The sequence below is a fragment of the Hibiscus syriacus genome, unplaced genomic scaffold (assembly GCF_006381635.1).
Source record: "Hibiscus syriacus cultivar Baekdansim isolate YM2019G1 unplaced genomic scaffold, ASM638163v2 tig00109980_pilon, whole genome shotgun sequence".
Lineage (NCBI taxonomy): Eukaryota > Viridiplantae > Streptophyta > Magnoliopsida > Malvales > Malvaceae > Hibiscus > Hibiscus syriacus.
In genome coordinates, this window is record NW_024062547.1 from 113,653 (window position 1) to 135,585 (window position 21,933).

A 21,933-nucleotide genomic window follows, 5' to 3' on the forward strand; every position below is an offset into this window, starting at 1 on the left:
TGTTTAGTTTAAAGTTACATTTTATAGTAGTATACCCACTGCTTGTTCATTCTAATCCCGTTACATCATCCTCACCTCGTATGTATGCATACATGCATTATCATATGCCATAGGCCTTGTATTGCGTGCAGTATATCATTTGTATGCATGTCAATTGGGTTTTGTATTTTATATATTATGTACATGCAGTGTATGTTTCTTATAACTTAGGCATATATATATACATATATATATATATATATATGTATGTTTTGTAAGGAATCATTAAATGTACTAGTATATGAAGGCCCTGACTTGGTGAACATTTTTTTTTGGATTTTAAATTTAGTTAGATGACATCATCTTTGTAAAATGTATGTTATCCTCACGTGCATAACTTGACCTAATTACATAATCGGATTAAGGGTAATATACTTTTAATTCAAAGTTGTCGGAATGACTTCTCTTAACTCACTAGAAAATTGTTTTCGACGATTTTAAATTACAAGTATATCCCATCAGTGACACAAAAAAAAAAGTGATTGTTCACTTTAAAATTTGGGAATAAAAGAAAAAGAAATGTTTGACTATTTAAATTTGTCGAGAAAAGATCGTTAGAACTCACCTAAAGATTTGGTCTCGATATTTTTAAATAATCGAATATTCTTTATCTTTCTGATGGCTTGGTAATTTTAATTTAACCTATTTCTTTTCTTTTGAATATCATAAAATTCACATTTTTGTTGTTTTAAAGGATCAAAACTCAAATTAAATCTGAGTTTGTAAATTTCATTACAAATATATTAATTAATCGACTAGGTATCGATTTAGGGCATTGTGGGGTGCTAATCCTTCTCCACGCGTAACAGACTCCCGAACTCAATTTTTGGTAACGCATACCTCAACTTGTTGTTTTAATTAAAATTAATTTTTTATTTAAAATGACAATATTTTTGGGTGCCCTATCACACTCTAATCAAAGATTGGTGCCGACTCCTCGAACCGTACGTTTTATTTTAAAAAGGAATCCCAAATTTTTCGAAACGAGAGGTTTTCTAAAACCACAATATTTTTTTAATTAAAAATCAACCATAAAGAGAATAATTAAAAATGGCGTGGTTTTCGAAATCTCACACTTTAAGAAAAAAATCGTTTCGACATTATGTCCGCACGGTGAATAAATTCACACGAAGACATAAGGTATATGAATCCCGAAGGCTACTTGCTAGGCATGCACGGTGAATAAATTCACACGAAGGCGTCACTTTCACCCCACTTAAATATGGTTCAAAGCTCAGGTTTAGAGCCTTAAGTGAAAAATAAGCTCGGAAGGCTAAAATCATTAAAAAAAACAGTTAATACAACTATTTACTCGAAAATATAATCAAAAGTAAGCAATAAGGATCGAAATGTTACCTTAAAATTTAAACTTACCATTTTTGTTAAAAAGACAACTGAAAATTACCTTAGCCTGACTCACTTACATGTCCCCAGTGGAGTCGCCAGGCTGTCGGAACCGCCTTTCGGTTGGGCCCGGAATGGGGCTTTGACTTAGGAAAAATGATTTGGGAGTCGCCACTGATCTTTTATTTTAAACAAATAAGTAGATCGAATACCTTATTTCTTATCTGGTCTGCATCTTACCAAAGAAGTGTCGGGTTCGGGAGTCGGTTACAGTCAAGGAAGGGTTAGCACCCTTGAACTGCCCTTTCGGTACTACGTATTTTTCAGTTGTCTTAAATTAAAAAAATTGTAATTTTAAATGAAAAGGTAAAAATAATTATCCAAATTACTTACCTTAGATTGGTTTAAAAGTGTACTCTTAAAAAAGTTAAAGAACGTGTCAGATAAAAAAAGAAAATAAGATAATAAGAAAAAAATAAAGAAAATATAAAAACAAATAAAAATAAGATGGTGAGATAAAAAGAGAAAAAAGATTAAATAAAAAATAACCACAAAGAAGATAAAAGAAATGAAAATATAAAAAGATAAAGCAAAATAAAATAAAGAAGATAATATATTAAATAGATAAAATCAAGAGTAAAATAAATTAAATAGAGAAATTAAATAGATGTAAAAGAAAAAAATTAAGATAAAGATAAAAAAAACATAATGAAATAAAAAATAAAAATAAAAGGGGAAGATAATAGTACAAATATATGTAATAATAATATGTTCAAAACATAAATAAGAAACATGAAAAATAAAACAAAGGATAAATATGTATATATATATATATATATATATATATATATATATTAATGTTAAAATAATAATATAAACATAATAATAATATATAGTATTTAAAAAAAGGAAAAATAAATTGACTTAAAAAGGATTAAATTTTAAGAAACGAAATGTGAAGGTCAAATTTTGAAGAAACATCAAAATGTAAATCAAATTTATGGTCAAAACAAACACTTCAAAACTGAGAGGGACCAAAACGGGGATTTCCCCATTTTAATTTGAAAACACACGGATCCCCTAGGGGATCCGCTCGGGTCGATTATGGGCTATAATATAAAAACCAAATTTTTAAAAAAAATGCTCATTCTCTCCTTCACATGCTGAAGCCCTTCCCCCCATCTCTCTAATTCTCTGGCTTTTCTTCAAAAGCGAAGAACAAGGCCTGGGTTCTCGATGAACCTAGTATCCAACCACCAACGTCGCCTCGCCGGTCGCCGGTCATCGACGACGAATGTAAAAAATTTTGCGTTTTTCAAAAAGATTTTCCTTCCCTCTCTTCAAATATCCAATTTGTTTTTTCAAAAACTTTGCGGGGAAGCGTATATCTAAAAAAGAAATCTCGAATTTCTTTGTTATTTTCTAACGTTTTTCGGGTCATAAAACAAGCGCAAACATCACATGCATGCTAAGGATAACCGAAACAAAAGGTAAAATGCTACCTTTCTTTATTTCTTTCTTGTTTTCAAACGCTATAAGTGCTTGGTTTTTTTTTTTGCGATTTTTTTTAGTATTTTCTCTCGTAAATGCTCTCTGTAAACTCGTAGGAAATTCGTAGTCTTGAATGAACCGATTACATTTGATTTATATGCGTTACAGAGTCCTATTTTTAGACTATTATAGAGTCCTACTTGACTCGGTTTGCTTGGTTGCGGTTGAGGGAGCCGTGAAAATCGGCGGTGGTCTCGGTCGGGGGAAGCGTGGAGCGTATGGACTCTTCATGGTTGAGGCTTGTGGCTCTGGGGAGCAGAGGCTAGGGTTCCAAAAACCCTACCTTACTGATGTGGGTCGTGTGTTTCATTTGCTGGGCCACGGGTTATTGATTCTGGGCCTGTAATATGTAAAAATATGAAGTGTAAATATATATATAAATATATATTAATAATATTCTAACGTAAATATGTTATGTGTAATAATAGTGGACAATTTTTAGTGTATTCACCCATCACATCATCGTCGAAATCCTAATTTAGTTAAGTTATTCATCTCATATTATTATTCTTATTTTTACTTGTTTTTATTTTAATTTATTTTCTTTATCTTATTCTTCTTATTCAACTTCTAGCAAACCTAATTGTTGTCACCCCTCCATCTCTCTCCCCTTTATTATTTGATCGAGTCTAGATCTTTTTAGATTTGATAATTCAACGACGAGTAACGTTCATCATTCTCCTGCCATCTCCTATCAATATTATTCTTAATAAATTAACATAAACTAACTCGATTAATTGAATATTCATTAAAAAATTAATAAAATTTTAAGATTTGAGTTCCATCAATAATTCCATTTGACTGGTAAAAATTAAGATTCACTTATAATGTAAATTGTGCGATAAAACAAAAATTTTGTTTAATTATAGAAACCTTTATTATGAAAAAGTTCTTGTCATGAAATGCGAAATGCACGTTTTTTTTAATATAAAGAAACATATATTTCTATTCTCATATTTATTTCGGTATATTCTATTAATTCAATATTAATTGAGCTATTGTTATGTCTTAAAAATATTAATGCGAACTCATCAAGTGGTCTCAGTAGTTAAAAATAATATTATTCTCCTTTGAAATCTTAAATTCAAACAATTGTGTCTGTAAAATATACGTGCGATATAACTAATTAATAAATATTATAAGAAGATATTACCTTTCTAATCATCCTAAACTAAAAGAAATTTCAAAAAAATATTGATGCAGTTGAAAAATAACTTAAGTTTACTTTTTTTACTTTCTTTAACATTTTTATATATATTTTAGACATGAACAAAATAATTAAAATATATTATTTAAAAATTAAACACAAAATCAATGTATATTCATATACAATTCTTTTACTCTCACACCCATAATTGTTTGCTAATATATATATATATCACATAAAAAATTTATATGAAATTAATATAAATAAAATTTCAGAACAAATATAATCAATAAAATAAATCATTAATTAAAAAAATTAAATTTCAGAATATACATATATTTACCATAACATAGACATACATTAGTCATTTGAGACCACAATAGTTGCTGCTACTGAGATATAATGAGTTGCTGGTGAGAGAGTCGTTCCTCTTAAAAAAAAATCAATTATTATATAACTTAAATATATTTTATATTAATAATTTTATTTTTAAAATTTTATAAATTTATCCTTTTAATATAAAATTTTACCTTCATTATTATTTAGATGTATATACTTATAATGGAGGGACGAAAAGCAGTCAAGATAAATATTAGAAAATTTAAATTATCTTATATTTAAATAAATATATATATATATATATATATATATTAATAATTTACTTTTATCTTTTTAAGTTTTTATAAATTTATTAAAATTTTAGATATTCACTTCCTAACATAAATTTTAGGTCGACAGATGTATATAATAATTAAGTCTTATAATGTTTATTTAAATATTCATTTCTATTTATAGTTGTAACTTTACATGTAATTATAATTCTTCCATAGAAATATTAATTTTTTGAATAATAATAACTATAGATTTCATTAATAAAATAATCTAAGAGAAAGTTTGAGTTATATTTTACATTCTTCACAACCACTAATATGCAAAATCAAATTTCTCATCTTTTCAATTATTTTTTCTTTGTTTTAAAAATTTTATATAAATATTTAATTGAGTTGACTATATTTTACATTCTTTTTTTCTCACATTGCAAATAATAATTTTATTAAAAAGATAAAAAAAAGGCATGAAAATATCATTTTTTATTAATTGAAAAGGAACAAAAGAAGCAACCAACGACCATCCCTACACCAACAACTAGCCAAGCCGGCCGGCTCTAGGCAAGCGGTTCATCCCTATAATTTTGTACTCTATTAATTACCGTTTATATTGTTCATTTTTTAACTCTCTATTTACTTTTTATCCCTGGAAAGTTGTAATATTTACATTTTGGCTTCTTTTTTTGGAATCTAATTATGATTAGTCTGCTTCGTCTTCCCCGTTCAGTTCTCACATGACGAAACAGGCGTTCGGATTTTCATCACTGAACATCTGAGGTGCATGAAGGGGATGACGTGGGTCCATCATATACCCTTTATTCACGTATCCGTAATCCTGATGATGAATCTGATACTCTTCGACCGCGTAACTCGAGCCACCACCGTACACGTTTCCGTCCGACCAGTACATTGGCTGATGAGGATATCCGTATCCATGATACTCCATCTTGCTCACCTCCATCTTCGTTTCACCACCGCCGCCGCCGTCTTCCTTCTTCTCCCCACCTTCCTTTTTCTCTCCGCCGCCTTCTTTTTTCTCTCCGCCTCCTCCTTCCTTCTTCTCACCACCGCCTTCTGCAGCTTCTTTTGGTTTCTCTTTCTTCTCACCGGCGGCGTCTTTCTTCTCACCGGCGTCGTCTTTCTTCGGAGGAACCACATCTACATTTCGTCTTAACTTTTGCTTCAGGAAAGGGACCAGGTCTTTGACGTCCATTGTGCCTTTCACGGTTACCAAATCTTTAGCTCCATCCACGACGACCGATTGAACTCCTGTTTTAATTTTTTTACAAAAAATCAGGATTACCTTTTGTTTAATTAAACAAGATTTTATTATCTTAAGCCATTAATTTAATATTTAATTAATGGTAATTAATTAACTTACCATCAACCTTCAAGATGATTTTTCGAATTTTATGAATGCAACCATCGCAATGTGTTCTGATCTTCAACACCACCGTACTCTGTAACCAATAAAACTTAATCAAAATCAACATTTCCCCATATACTTCGCATGACTAAACATGCGCAGGTTAGAACATTTTTTTTGTTTGGTAAAATTACCTCTTTAGATGGCTTTTTTCCTTCTTTCTTCTCTTCAGTTTTCTTCTCAGCTTCGGGCTTTTTATCACCGGCGGCGACATCCTTTTTAGGTTGAGGAGAAATAAGATCTACTTTCTTCTTCGTTTTCTCAGCCAATCTCTCTCTGATTTTGGCGGGATCAATTTTGCCAATCACCGTCAGTTTGTTGGCTCCATAATCCGTCTCCACATCTTCCACACCTTCCACCGACAACACCACCGATCCGTGTTAGGTAATTTTCGGTTAGATTTTAATTACACCAATGTTTAAGATTCCTGGATCAAAATCTGAAACATAATTATAGTTATTTAACCTGGGTTAACTACCTTCACAATGTTTAATCGAGCGTTTGATCTTCTTGGCACAGCCTTCACAATGCATATCAATGTTGTAAACGACGGTGACGCTGCCGTCATCTTTCTTAGCGCCGACATCGGCGGCGGGCTTCTCCCCGGCTTCAGGTTTAGCTCCTTCCTTTTGCTGGTTAAACAAATAACAAAGCAATATAAGCAAAACGAAAAAACCATAATCTCTTTTAAGGATCGAAAGGGAAAATAAACTTAGAATGTCCAAGAGCTAGTAACTAACCTCACCCATAGGTTGACTGAAATTCTATTGTTTTTAGCTGGGAGATTGAAAGGGTTAGTATAGAGCTGTTTGAAGAGGAGAAGTGGAGGCAAAGAAGCGAATATATAGAGAAGAGAGGCGGTTTATGGGTTATGTATGCATGCATCTATGTATGATGATGATGATGTATGTTATGTATGGTGGCTCGTGAAAGAAATCTCTTATGATGGATGATGGGTTCGGCATGTCTTATAAGTGATGAAGTCATCAAGGGTGGACTAAGCAGCTTTTTGACTACCTTCTGACTGTTTAGTGGAATGACGGAAATACCCTTACTAATAATCGTATTTACGTTTTTTATGCGGGTAGTTTTGGGATTTCACTATACATTCCACATGTGTAACCGTGACTAGAAAGGTTTGTGATTTTGAAAGTTAGGAGAAGAACGTTTTAATAGGCCGTAATTGAAGTGAATACACGTGGTTATATTTAGGTGTTTAATATTTTTTTAATTTATAATTAAGCACAAACCATCTTATTTTAGTAGTTAAGAGATTCGTTATTCTCTTTAAAAAGTACGGGTTCGAATATCAACAGGGGTATAAACGTTTATTGTCCATTATTTTAGAGTCTTTAATTAGATAATACCTTATATTTACCTGGAGATTTGAAAATATAAATATTGTATGTTTAAAAAGTAAGTGAACCACAGTAATTAAGATTGGTAAGAAAAGTATTTGTCAACTAACCTAAATAGCGTTTTTACTACTAAACTCTAGAAGGTTTAAAATTGTAGTAAATTGACAATGATAACTTGGGTTGATTATGTCCAAATTGGAATAGTTGTGGCCTCCTGCGTAGATGATTACTAGAATTTTTTTGGGTATATTACTAAAAAAATAGCTTCAAAGCTATTACAAAATTAAAAGATTAAGGGATTTGGATTCCCTGTAAAGAACCTTATTTATAGAATCACATCAACATTCTCATCCCAGCTATTACATGATTTGTCCTTCAAAAGAGCTATAATCCATGCTTACTTCTCATCCCAGCTCCCCTCTGCTTTGTAGACATTGTACAATTTGAGAATGACCTCCTAAATCTTCATTTAGAAAGGAGACGCAAAGAAAATATGATCCCGAGATCCCTGTACACCACCATAATTTTCGCAGAGCACATCCATTGAAAATCCAATCCTAAGCAAACGATCTGTAGTAGGCAATCTATCAAGAATTGTTATCCATGCAATAATTACATGCTTAAGAACATTTACAGAGAATCACAACAACATGTGACATGCAACTCTCTCATTCTTTTCTCTAATCTCAGACCAAAACCATCTTATTTTAATCATTGTTTAGCAACAATGATTGAACCTCATTCCTCATCTTCAAGATTTTTCTTAAGCTCCAACTGAAATTTGACTTGCAATCAACTTACCAAAAATTAACTTCTTTAAGAACATACTCTCAAGCCCAGACAACCCATAATGAACCTTATTCAGCAAAGATGTTTCTTATAAAAGAAAGCACACATGTTTTATTACAACATTTCAGACTTTTAACCCCTAGGTCACCCTCTGCCTTAGGAATACGAATATTTTTCGATTAACCCTAACTCCCCTTGTAGAGAAATCCTTCCCCTTCCAAAAAAACTTATAGCGTAGATGGTCAACTATTTTAATCACAACAACATGCAAAATAGATGCCTGCACTAAAAATTAACAACGCTAAACAATACAATCCCAATGAGTTGCAGTCTGCCTGCATAGCTAAGTCACATGTTGGACTAATGCCCCAATTTTACTTTAATCTTCTCCACCAAACTAGCACAATCCTTTACTGTCAACTTACGAGAGACTAAGAGAACCCCGGATATCTAACAGGAAACACTCCCAGCTTAAAACCAGTTGCCTTATTAATAAGAGCCAAATGAGCAGGGGAGATATCTGATGCAAACAACTCAAACTTAATTGCATTAAGCCTCAACCTAGAAAATTCATAGAACATCTTAAGAACATACTTGATACCCAAGTTAGAGTCTAAATAATCCTTACAAAGGATAAGTAAATTATCTTCAAGGCTCATATGAGTTAACTTCACTTTTTTTATATTCAGAGTGAAACTGAAAAATCTTCTAGACAACAACTTAATCCACCATACAAAATAAAATATTCATAACAATGACAAAGAGATAAGGGAGAAGTGGATTCCCTTGCCTAATTCCCCTCATGCCTAAGTATTGCGTTGTTTCTACTTAAGGTGGGAAATCACTTTCAGGGTTTAATTTTCTCTACGTTCTTTACATATTTTTCTTCAAGAAAAATCATGATTCCGGGGGGCTGGTGTTTGGACTTTTCTTGATGAATAAGGCTTGTCTTTCATTTGTCATTTTCAAATCTATTTTTTCTACCCTCGTTTGCGTATGGATGGAGATTTTTTATATATTAATAATGTGAAAATTGCAAACATAAATTAGTAAGTGAATCGAAACTAAAAAAAATTATTACTCATACCGACCTATAACCATGCTAAAATTAGAAATAATAGTTTTTTTTTTTCAAATTTAATGAGTTTTAATTCAACTCGATCCAATTTAATAGAGAAAAGTTTTCTTTGGAAAAAAGGAATTCAGAACGAATCATATAAATTTTAGGAAATCAAGAGTCATAATTAGAAATATTAGTGTATAACTCTTCTTACAAATCATAGATCTTCGAGCCTTCAACAGTAAGATATCAAAGGAAGAAAACTTGTAATACCAATTTTATATAAAAACTTTTTTCATCACTTGAACAGAGTTTAAAGATTTAACTCTATATAATTCGATGGAGTATAGATTCGATTTCGGACTAGAGGAACTATGTTATATCCCCGAAGGGATAACCTAAGAATTAACTGTAATTCCTACACACTTTACAGTTTCTTTCTTTTTCTCTTTTCATTTTTATGTTGAACGTTGTTGCCTCTCTCCTAAAATTCTCTTGTCGCTTCTTTCTTTTTCATTTTTTCTCATCTTCATTTTCATTCATATTCTCTCCTCCATTTTCGATATATATTTTCTTTCTTCACATGTTCTTTGATTTAATCTAGATTTGAGTTTCGTCTAAAATTTTGACATCCCCAAAACTTATATTCATTGTGTAGGATCATTCAATTTCCAAACTTTGTCTACTTTCTTAAAAAATTGTCTCCAAATATGATCAAGTTTTAATTATTTTCGTCGCACTAATTCGATCGTTAATTGATTTGGAATCATTTGAAATTTTATTTCTTGTGTGTGATTTATTTTATGTTAATTCCACGTTGATTATTTTTTTGTTTTACAAAATCCTAATATACTATTATCTTAATTAACATGTAACATATCAAACACAACCCATAAATATTTGGTCCGTTAACGAGTGTCACATTAAAGCCACTAGAATAATTTATAATTTTAGAACTTTAAATTCATTGATTTAAATAGAACAAGTACCATAAATCAATGCTTATGTAAACATAAGGGTCAATTACACGTTTAGTACTTAAATTATCAGTTTTGTTTCGTTTTAGTATCTATATTTTCATTTGTTTCAAAATCATATGTAACATTTACTTTTTGTTTTATTTTAGTATCCCGTCGTTAAAATTTTAACTACGTGACATTTTCTATGGGTAAATTACATCATTTGTCACTTAACTATCTTCTAACTCCTATTTTGGTCACTAAAGTATAAAAAATTTCAATTTAACTACTCAACTTTCAAATTGCTCATGTTTTAATCAATCTAATTTATTTTATTAATAATTTTTGTGACATGAAATATTTTATTAATTAATATATATATATATATATATATATATATAATATTAAATTTAAAAGCTTGAGTGATTAAATTAGGAGTAATTTGAAAGTTAAGTAATTAAATTAAAAAAATAAATTTTGGCGACCAAAATAGGAGTTGGAAGATAGTTGAGTGATGAATGATGTAATTTACCCAAAAAAATTGTCATGTTGTAACAACTCCGTTAAGTTTTTAAAAGTGAGATACTAAAACGAAACAAAAAATAAACGTTAGATATGATTTTAAAACAAATGAAAGTTTAGGTACGAAAATGAAATTGATAATTTATCCAAACATAAATACAAATATAAAATAGTTTATGTAAAATCAAATTTCTAAAGTTTACATCGTATATAAATAAGTACGAATTATAAATCAAGAGTTTACAGACTGAAGTCAAATGATAAGGGTCTTACGACAAACATGCTCACTATAGAGAACAAGGTCTGTACTTTGAATCAACTACTGTTAAAACTTCTTCAAATATGTCAATTAAAAGTGCAAACACAATATTTTGCATCCATTAAATGTGTCAACAATCTTTAGAGTAAATGATTAAAAGTTCTATGCTGACATTTTTCCTTTTCTCTAGGTTATGAACTCAATATCTATTAGCCGTTAGGAGCAAAATTCATCTTTCCATATCCCTGTGTAATAAAATTTATCAAAAAAAAAAAGGAATACATATCGATTCGTTGAATATAAAAATTTATATTTGAAATATTTAATACATTAACGGTATATAATTCTTATTGACGTATGAATAAATATAATTTTGAAATTTTATAATAATGTGTCATCGTCTAATCCATTAAGATCACAACTTGTGCTTTGATCAAATATTGATCTTATAAGATGTGACTAACAAATATCCATGACTTGAATCAAGCCATTGAATTTTTTCATTCATATCCGATCCGAATTTAGACAAGTTGAACTCGAATTTACAAGTACAACCACTCATCTCCTCCCTCCATTTTCCTCGTTCTAATTTAGTCAAAATTGCAACGGTGAAGATTGTTTAAAATGTTTGTGGAGAAGCAGGAGATACTACATCCGGCTGGAGAAAAGCAGAGGAAGAGCCAAACACCGAAAAGAGCGGGGAATCGAGCGAGTCAAACGACTCGAATTCTGGTCCTATAAATAAAATCCCATTCCCCCCTTTAATTCAATCCCCTGTTCTCTCTTCCTCTTTGGAGTTTCAATCTCATTTTCTCTTCTTTCAGATCTCGTAAAAGGTAGCCTCCATTTTATCCCTTTGTTCTTTCACTGTATGATTTGAATTTTGGATTTTGGATTTGCTGCTGCGTTCTTTTCATGTTTAGAACAGATCTATTCTAATATTGTTAAGATTTTCTGTTTAGTTTTTAATGGAACCGGATTCATTTCATTTGAGAAGGAATCCTAGTTTTGTTTCTATATGTTTGAATTCAATGAATCTGTTTACTTTGCTGATGATCGCGCTCTCTTTACGTTAATGTTGAATTGTTGTTTCTAGTTACTTTGCGTTTTTGCTTTCATGAGAAAAATGGTGCAGTTTTGATGAAAGAACGAGTAACATGTTGAAACAAAGTGTATTGCTACAATTACATTATCAAGATGAGCATCGAGAGAGGTCAAATTGCAACTTTAAAAAATATGGGCTTATTAGTTGTTTAATTTCAAAATTTATAAATTTTTTGATTGACTTTAGTGGTAAAAGATAGTGTTGTTCTCCCTAAAAATCTAGGGTTTGAGTAGCTAGGTGATGCAGAACATTGGGCCGCATCACATTGGCATGTTCAATGGATCGGTACTGATTCTTCATTTGACCAAGTTGAAGTTTGTAGCCAAAAGTTTTTAACCTTTGATTGTGTATGAAACCTCTTCCATGTGATATCTTGGACAAGATGAGATGACCCTGGACCCCTCTGCATCATCCAATTCACTTTCTTCTATAGCATGGAATAGCCAGTTCTAACAGTATATTCACTATTTGATGTACCGGGCTATATAATCCTGTCTTTATATTTTTTGAATAACAATCATTTCTAATTGTCTTCATATTTTAATTGTATGTTTAATCTCTACTCTGACATTTATAACTGTCTTTATATTCTTTTTAGAAACCTTTGAGAAAGCAGAAGTATATTTACAATGAAATTGTGCATTAAATTCTCATACAGTGAACTTTTTAGTTGAATTCATGACTGATGAGGATATTTGCAGTTGTCTTTTGGTCACAATCGAGTTTTTTTTTTCAACTTATTTTTTTTTCATTTAAGTGACATTAATATAGTGCCTTACGATTTTCTCAAAGTGCAGTTATGGATACCTTCCTATTCACTTCCGAATCTGTCAATGAAGGCCACCCCGACAATTTGTGACCAAGTTTCAGATGCTATACTTGATGCATGCCTAGAACAAGACCCAGAAAGCAAAGTAGCTTGCGAGACTTGCACCAAGACAAACATGGTTATGGTCTTCGGTGAGATCACGACTAAGGCCAAAGTTGATTATGAGAAAATTGTTCGTGATACTTGCAGAGGTATAGGGTTCACATCAGCTGATGTTGGCCTTGATGCTGACAACTGCAAAGTTCTAGTTAACATTGAGCAACAGAGTCCTGATATTGCTCAAGGAGTTCATGGCCACCTCTCCAAGAAACCAGAGGAAATTGGGGCCGGCGACCAGGGTCACATGTTCGGTTATGCAACAGATGAAACCCCTGAATTTATGCCACTAACGCATGTTCTTGCAACCAAGCTTGGTGCCAAGCTGACTGAAGTGAGAAAGAACAGGACATGTCCATGGGTGAGGCCTGATGGTAAGACCCAAGTGACCGTTGAGTATCACAATGATGGTGGAGCCATGGTCCCTGTTCGAGTTCACACAGTTCTCATTTCTACTCAACATGATGAGACTGTCACGAATGAGAAGATTGCTGCAGACCTGAAAGAACATGTCATTAAGCCCGTTATTCCTGCAAAGTATCTCGACGACAAAACCATTTTCCACCTCAACCCATCTGGTAGGTTTGTTATTGGTGGACCTCATGGTGATGCAGGGCTCACGGGACGAAAGATTATTATTGATACCTATGGTGGCTGGGGTGCTCATGGTGGAGGTGCCTTCTCAGGAAAGGATCCTACAAAGGTGGACCGTAGCGGTGCATACATTGTTAGGCAAGCAGCAAAGAGCGTGGTTGCCTCGGGTCTTGCTCGCCGTTGCATCGTGCAAGTATCCTATGCTATTGGTGTGCCCGAACCATTGTCGGTTTTCGTCGACACATACAAGACAGGTAAGATCCCAGACAAGGATATCTTACAATTGATCAAGGAGAATTTTGATTTCAGGCCAGGTATGATCTCTATCAACCTCGACCTGAAGAGAGGGGGCAAGTTTAGGTACCAAAAGACCGCTGCTTACGGTCATTTCGGACGCGATGACCCAGATTTCGCCTGGGAGATCGTCAAGCCTCTTAAGCCAAAAGCCTAACTTGGTTTGGTTATATTAAAATCTCAACAAATGATTATAGTAGCCGTGATTCTGGTATACAACATAAGAATAAAGAAACATGGGAAATTTTTCATATAAATTGTCTATTATTATTCCTATTCAAACTCTTTTAATGAAGAACACCATTCATGAATGTAACCACAAACGATCGTGAAGCCGCTCTTCGCTGGCACCGAACATCTTATCCACTCTTTCGCCGTCTCAATAAAAACAAAGTGTTGGTGTATAACGAATATGCTGCGTTGTTTCAGGGCATTCATCTATCCATATCTGCATAAACGAAAGATAGCTTTGGGAACTGGTTGCTGAACTTGCAAAATGCTGGCAGGATCTGGCTACGAACACGGCACCTGAAACACGAAAAAAATCGAAGAAATCAACCGAGTTAAATGAGTTAAACATCCACAATCAATGAATATCCCTCGTTTTCTCAATTCCTAGCTTAGTTTTATAACTACCCATTTTCAAATTCTGTCACGTAGACATTTAAAAAAAAAACAGCTTGTGTGTATGACGATGGTACTTAGCGAGAGGCACCATAATTAATCACAGCCTGCAAATACATTAAAAAAGAGAGTATTAAAGTGGGTTAAATTTATTCAATTTTAAGAAGATTGAATAAGTCCCAAATTTATCTTAAATAAAAGAAATCTTAAAACCCTAAAATCTATAATTACAAACCCCAAATATCAACTATTTTTTCTGTCGCCGTCGAACAATCACCCACCCATCACTGTCGCCTCTGAGGGGTGCTGATGCAGGTCTGTTAGATGCTCGTTGTTCGACGCAAAGGAGTGCAGTATTGATGTATCTAGTAGCTGCATTTGGACAATACTTATCGTGTAGGTCGGTGTTCATCAACTCCAACTGCTTATTACTTCTCCAAAGATCCCCCGCGCCTTAAAAAGAAAACAGTTTTAACTACTCGATTATACATTTCAACATACTTTACTAAATTTACAACACTTTACATATGCAATAAGATTGAAAGAATTGTTGAGATAGAGGCCAGTCCTCTTTTTGCCACTTGAAATCTCTAACAGCAAAACCCCGAAGCTGAATACATCTGATTAATTTCACTGAGAAGACACCTTCCAAAGCATACTCTGGAGCCATGTAACCACTGGATTGATCCCTGCTTATGACACCATGTGCATTGATGTTACGTATAACAATTCGACTGGTGGCTTGTTGTTCAGTGCCTCCGAAAATTCTAGCCATCCCGAAGTCAGAAATTTTCAGGTTCATATCCTCTTCCAACACGATTTTGTGCATGCGTGCATAGAACATTATCTCAGAAGAGCTCGGAAATAGCGTTATCTGCTGATAGTGATATGAACTCCAGTCATAGCACTCCCTTGATTGAATCTAATTCTAGTGATGCAAAGGGAGCTGACGGTCCTGAAAAGTTTTTTTGTTGAGAACTTTTTTCCCCTTTTAATGAATGACTTGATCACCAGAATTATCGAACACAACTGTACAAGTCCCGGAATTTGATTTCAGAGGTGCACTGAGACCAATCAATTTTATGATCCAAAAGGGGCAGAAGAATTCTGTTCGCAGATAACACAGACTATTCTCGACTCTGTACAAGGGGTTGATGGAGGATTGAAGTTCGACTGTCACAGGAGAGTTTGTTGCAGCATATACTATTTTGTAATCACCATATACTAATAAAAAAACCTATGTTGCCTTGCTGGCAAAGTATGGAGGTAAAGTCAAGTGCAAATCACATGATATGAATTTTAGATTTGGAAACACAAAAACAAATCAGCAGAATCACATTAGTTAAAAAGATTGGATTGCTGAAGAAATATTGAAAAATCAGAGTCTACCCTTGATTGATTGCCAACGACACCAAATACAAATTGTTATCAGTCCTAAACTGTCACTCTGGTTTTCACCATTGTCACAGCCGCTATAAATGTGTTCTTAAACATAATATCTTATGTCACCTTCACCTTTCCTTCTCCAGACCCTCTTTTTTCTACCATTTTCTACTCTGAAACCGACAGTCACGGTTGCACGAGTCGAATAAGCTTCTTATCTTTCGAAGCTTAGCGAGCAAAACAAACAACAGCCGATATTAGTCTAATTGACTTCGGAGAATGCCCCGGGATTGAACTTCTTGCACAATGCTTCAACAGCTGCTTCAACTCTAGTTGCATCCTGTAAACCAAAGCAGTCACGTGAAAAATGGGAAGCAACGCATTGGTATGAAGGTTAACGAGAAATGCTTTATGTTGCCACTTATATTTCTCCTGTACCTTGCCCTCAAAGCTAATCACGAGAGGACCTTGTCTAGATCTGCGGAAACAACCTTGACGATGCACAAAAACGAGCGATGTTTAGCAAAAGGCGTTAGTAAATATCATATCTGTCTGGAATCTAAATGATTGTTAATACCCTTCTTACCTATGTAAAGGTCCGGAAATTCAAGACAAAGTTTTGATAGGGGTTGAGCAATTTCCACCTGCATTTTTTTTGGCCGACCATGAACATGTTAAAAGCAAAATAATATCTATGTAGAAAAGAAATCATGTTAAATCTAATCCGAAAGGAAAGCAGATTATTGACAACAGCATGAGATTGTAATGTATACATCTGTTAGATTTGTTGTCAAGTGCTTTGTTGAGTATGGTTCGGTCGTCAATAAGAAGCCATCGGATCCGGACAATTCGATCAGACAATCCCACTGCTTGTCCAGCTCGGTAGAATTTGTCGCAGAAATTACGATTACATTACAACATTTGATCTACACAGAAGATCATCAGATAATCAATGATTCAGGTTCACTTTTTGTAGTAAGGTTTTAGACACCTACCAGGGGCACATCCAGCTTTTCATGATGCAATAGTTCAGTGATGCCTTCCGGTAACTGCGCCATCTGGAGAAAGAAAATACCAAATGATGAGATCCCATACCAAAAAAACATCTACCTACCAAGCATATCATGTAGAGCAGTGCTCGAGTTTTGCGGAACACAAATAAAGAAATATATGCGAAAAGTAACGACTAACAGCGCTTTAAGGCAGAATTATGGTAAAACCAGCTTTTGATCTCACACTGGTGTTCCTTATACAAACGCTAAAACGATATGGGATTTCATGGCTGTGTAAGTTTCCCATTAAAGAAGTAAATTTCACTTGTTTACCAGAAAAATAATCTCCCACCAGCGAAATATAACTTTATGGATGGGGATGATATATTCTGTCTGCTGGATGTTGAGACGAAATCCTTATATATAATGCCGTAAATCAATCTTCGAAGTAATTTACCTCATTCCGATCACCAGTGCATTGGTCACCAATAAGATGCCTTAGAAATTCCTCAAACTCTTCATCAGGAGCCTATAAAACAGGGTGACTTAACAAAGTTTACACAACATTTCTCACAATTAAACCATACGGTTTCGATTGTCAAAACAAAATTGCAGATTTAAGGCAAAATTCAGAAACTTATGAATACATTGGTAAGCTCTATGACACAGGCTGGCAATCTAAAAAAATACTTAAAATAAAACTACACACCAAGCGAACCCCAAATGCCTTTGCGACGCCTGCTAAAGTAACATCAGAATGCAAAGGGCCCACTCCTCCATACAAAAATACCTACAATAATTATTTGAAACGCATAGAGAATATTAAAAATCAACGTTCCTCATTTGCCTGATGCCATCACCATAAATAAACTGTCAAAAGTTTACCATGTCACTGGTAGATTTACATCGTTCAACCTCTTCAGCCACAAAATCTATCTGGCATTAAGAAAAGTCAAAAAGAAAGATGTAACTGTAAGATACAATTAGTTGATCGAGATTGTACAGTTTTCTAGAAAGCTCCACAAAGTTTCCACATAAGAAACTTTACGATCAGATGGCAACTAGATTATAAATTGAGAGGCCTACCCTATATGTATAGGGTGCAATGTGCAATGTGCAATGTACTATTTTGTTAAATAAGCAATGCCTCGCAAAATCACATTTAATCGAGGAGAAAAATAGAGATAGTAAACTCACATCATTCCTAACAACAGAAGCTTGTGATGTCAACCAACCTATAGAATGTAGCTTTCTGCACAATGAAAGTCCCAACTGATCCTCAACAGTGCCAAACCTGAGCTATGTAACAGATACATAGAATACCATAGGATTTCATCAATAGCGGTACATCGAGAAGAAGGAAATAGAAAAAGTTCAGAAATCTGGAAATATGAGGGAATATCTACACTGCACAATCAACCATTTAGAAATTTATATGTAGTTGTCGTTCCTTTCCCTCTTCGGTAACATTGAATGACTCGAGCAACCCCCATCAAAAACACCCCTCTAATATAAAAAGACCACGAAGGACTTACAGAATCTCATCCCCAACACCAATCACTGAAGAAGTAAACATCCTGTTTTTCAGTGAATTCGCACCATCTAGGCCAATGTTAACAGCAGGACAAAGAGTACCATCTAAAGAAGATTTCTTTTTAACTCGCCCTGCCCTTTCTAGTCTTCCATCAGAAAGCAAATATGCAGGTTTAAATTTTTCTTTGCTGGAGGTGCTGCTGATGGAAAGCAATGCATTTGGCACTGTATCGTGTATGCTCCCAATTGAAGTATAACTGTGAAAATATAGATGGCAATCAAATTGAGAATAGTTTGATGGTAACAAACAAATAACAAAAAGAAAAAAGAGCAATAGAGATGATATTTCATGCAAAATAAGAATCATTACCCTTGATCATAAAGACTACAGTATTGAACCTTGCAGGTTAAGAGAAAAGCCCATACATCTCTGCCAAAAAGCGATAAACAATTCAAATTTATCCCAAACCAAAAGCATGTGAAATGCAACAACAAAGCAACTTCATTCGCCCATCAAAATAGAGAAAGTAAGAGCAAAATAGTCTAAGCAACATTGCTCCATTTTTCCCACCCTTGTAGGTCCCATGAGATTTTGCATGTTGCAAAGAACTTTTCAATTAACAGTTACGAGGAGGATTTATTGAGAGACCTGTACGACCAGTCCAAGATAGGATTTACTCTCATGAAGGGTGGCCATCCTGGTGAACTAGGGGAAAACTGCTCTTGGCCTACCTGCAAGAATTTAAAGCCATGTATATACATGAAATATAAGCCTTTTAAACATATAAAATAACAGAATTTTAGAAGATGCAATAAAAGTAAAAAAATGGAAAATATATAGCTAAGGTATAATTGTATTATAAAAAGTTACCGCTGTAGGATCCCCAATTCGGACACCAAGAAATATCGCTCTGATAGGTTTATTCGTTAGCAAAGCCTCCAAACCAGACTTGAAATCTGAGCGGATGATATCCATTTGCAAGCCATAACTGGCCATAAAAGAAAGAACAACAAAAGTACACAGCTACGCATCAGAACCTGTAAAATATACTGAAATATAGAATGATAAATCTTTTTTTTAGAAAAAAGGAATTCTTACGTCTTGGACGTGTCATAGGTAAATGTATTTATTTCAGGGAACACTGAAGTGCTCTCAAAATAGATTGTTCGAATTGGAAATTCTGTCAGAATCCCATTAGAACAACTTTGTTCCACTCTATGCAAAAAATAGCCAGCCCTAAGAAGGTGCAGCAAAACCTATAACATCAAAGGATGCTGTCACTATCAACACAAGAAAATAGAATGGTTAATTGAAAAAATGTATGCTAAACTTACAGTAGAATCTTTTCCACCATTGAAGCTGAAAGCAACCTCTTCAATACTGCAGAAGAATTTTGTTTTAGAACTTACAAGCACCCGCAAACTTGCTTGTTGACAAACAAATAAAAATGATTTACTATTACACAGAAAGTCCATAAATAACATTAGAAACTACTTTCTAGTACAACAGGCCGCACAATGGCTCAAACCTACAATAAACTTTTTATAACATGAACAATAAAAGTGGATGCCGAGAAAATGATTACCAACAAACTGCACACTTATTTGTAAGATTGTATCAACTGTCCTAACTGTACAAAAATGCTTCAGGATAATATTTAGAATTGAGAAAAAGTTTTATGGTCATGTCATCCTTGTACCAGAGGTGGCCAAAAACTCCACAAAAACAAGCCAGCTATATCAGTCTTAACAAGCCTATTCTATCACCACGACTTTTCCTGCGACGTGCAAACACACAAAAAACAATGAAAGACAACACCCTCTCAGCACGACACGTGCAAAAGGACAGAGAAAACTGGAGTGCAGTAGGAAGCAACACGACAAACCATCATTAAATCAGATCCGATCAAAACAAACCAGATTAACGTCAAAAACATCCATACATGAATATTTGCATGTGTCCACTACTAAAATGATAACAAATGAAAAATGCAACTCCTACACTATATTGCAACAACAATGAATAAACCAAATTAATTTCAAAAGCATCCATATACGAATCTTTACACATGTACTTTACGCAAATGTTACCAGATCAAAAGTGATATCATGTCCGGTAAATTGCAACAACAATTAAAGCATTTCCTAATATGAATAATTCTCCCTGAGATTAACATTAAAAGCACTCCTATTTAGATATATTGGATTCAAAAGTTAAACCCGTATACTATTGAAACATCGCATTCCAATCGCACATTGATGATAATCTCAATCAATCGCTTGCTAGAAAATGTAGGATACCATGATCCACAAAATTACTATCAAAAACAAGAGAACCAAAAAAGGAAAATGGTCAACAAGGGTTTTTTTTCCACCACAAAAGAATAGCAATTTTCTCCCCTTATTTCCTCAATTTTTACCGACAACCAAATGGAGGAACCAATCAAATTCCTTTTGTTAAAACATTCAGAACCCAGTGAACACAAAATTCGATTAACGTCAAAGCTAGAAACTTCAGAAAAAAAAAAAGAATCAAGGGAACCCAGATGGAGGAAAGAACTCACGAGTAAAGAGCAAGAGCTCTTTTAATAACATAGATGGCGTTGTTGTACTTGGTCATAAGCCTCCTATCATCACTTTCTCTGATTGCTTTATCGATCTCCATATCTACACTGCCAAATCAAAAGAAGAAGAAAAATCTATTTAAGCAAATGGGGTTTATAAAAGCATCAACAGAATCACAAAAAAAAAAGGTTTAAACATTGGATCATTGGGAAATTAATTGCCTACTCTTTTCCTTTTTAGTATGAACTCTAAAAAAATCTGAAATTTCACCTTTTAGAAGAAAGGACTTTACTTGGACTTCAGAAAGCTCTAAAAACAGATTCCTCCTTTTGCCTTGTCACTTAATGAATGTGGGTTTTGTAAACAAACAAATTTGAAGAGATTTTTGTTGAAGGCGAGGGATGGGATTGCTTTGACGCCACAAATTGTTTATCTAAAGAGGGTTTTCTGGTTATCTTGATTTTGTTTGCATTGACATTTTGCTACAAAATACCAAAAAAAAATAGTAATAAACAGCAAAAAAGGAAAATAAAAAAAATGATGCTTTTAATTACCTACAAGAAAAGGAAATAAAATTGAATTTGAAGATTTGTGGGTTTGGGATGGAAATTTGCAATTATAAGAATTAGAAATTTTCAAGTTTTGATTCTTAAAATGAATGCCCAAAAGTTATTGGAAGGATGATAGTGACACAAAATATGCTTCATTATTAATATTGGAAAGTGATAATGTCACCATAACGTGTTTAACCAACTTATTTTTGTTTATTAATTAAAATTAATTTATTAAATTAATAATAAAAGTATAGGTTAAATAAATTTATATTGTCCTCCTATAAATTTATTTTTCATTATAG

The 21,933-nt window shown here is 33.4% G+C and overlaps 2 protein-coding genes and 1 pseudogene across 7 annotated transcripts; 1 reads left to right on the top strand and 2 right to left on the bottom strand.

The window, feature by feature from the left end:
- Positions 1–5,153: 5,153 nt before the first annotated feature.
- Positions 5,154–7,003, bottom strand: LOC120211686 (heavy metal-associated isoprenylated plant protein 5-like). 3 transcript variants are annotated; one of them, XM_039210177.1, is made up of 6 exons: positions 6,856–7,003; positions 6,594–6,747; positions 6,250–6,467; positions 6,071–6,149; positions 5,784–5,958; positions 5,154–5,735 (listed from the first exon to the last, which is right to left on the bottom strand). In XM_039210177.1, exons 1-6 carry the CDS (start codon positions 6,862–6,864, stop codon positions 5,420–5,422), a joined length of 951 nt encoding a protein of 316 aa, XP_039066108.1. In that variant the 5' UTR covers positions 6,865–7,003; the 3' UTR covers positions 5,154–5,419. The 3 variants fall into 3 exon arrangements, with proteins under 3 accessions (XP_039066108.1, XP_039066107.1, XP_039066106.1); XM_039210176.1 differs by having other exon boundaries at positions 5,154–5,676; positions 5,716–5,958; XM_039210175.1 differs by having other exon boundaries at positions 5,154–5,958.
- A 5,963-nt stretch (positions 7,004–12,966) lies between these two features.
- Positions 12,967–14,289, top strand: LOC120211687 (annotated as a pseudogene).
- A 1,856-nt stretch (positions 14,290–16,145) lies between these two features.
- LOC120211688 (FAD synthase) lies at positions 16,146–21,551 on the bottom strand. 4 transcript variants are annotated; one of them, XM_039210180.1, is made up of 17 exons: positions 21,395–21,551; positions 21,077–21,184; positions 19,848–19,893; positions 19,612–19,769; positions 19,384–19,501; positions 19,162–19,244; positions 18,883–18,942; positions 18,515–18,769; positions 18,177–18,273; positions 17,865–17,915; positions 17,689–17,769; positions 17,437–17,508; positions 16,983–17,045; positions 16,761–16,913; positions 16,574–16,631; positions 16,426–16,478; positions 16,146–16,327 (listed from the first exon to the last, which is right to left on the bottom strand). In XM_039210180.1, the coding sequence occupies exons 2-17, from the start codon at positions 21,175–21,177 to the stop codon at positions 16,250–16,252; spliced, it is 1,527 nt and encodes a 508-aa protein (XP_039066111.1). In that variant the 5' UTR covers positions 21,178–21,184; positions 21,395–21,551; the 3' UTR covers positions 16,146–16,249. The 4 variants fall into 4 exon arrangements, with proteins under 4 accessions (XP_039066111.1, XP_039066110.1, XP_039066109.1 ...); XM_039210179.1 differs by having other exon boundaries at positions 21,077–21,179; positions 21,348–21,546; XM_039210178.1 differs by having other exon boundaries at positions 21,348–21,546.
- Positions 21,552–21,933: the final 382 nt, after the last annotated feature.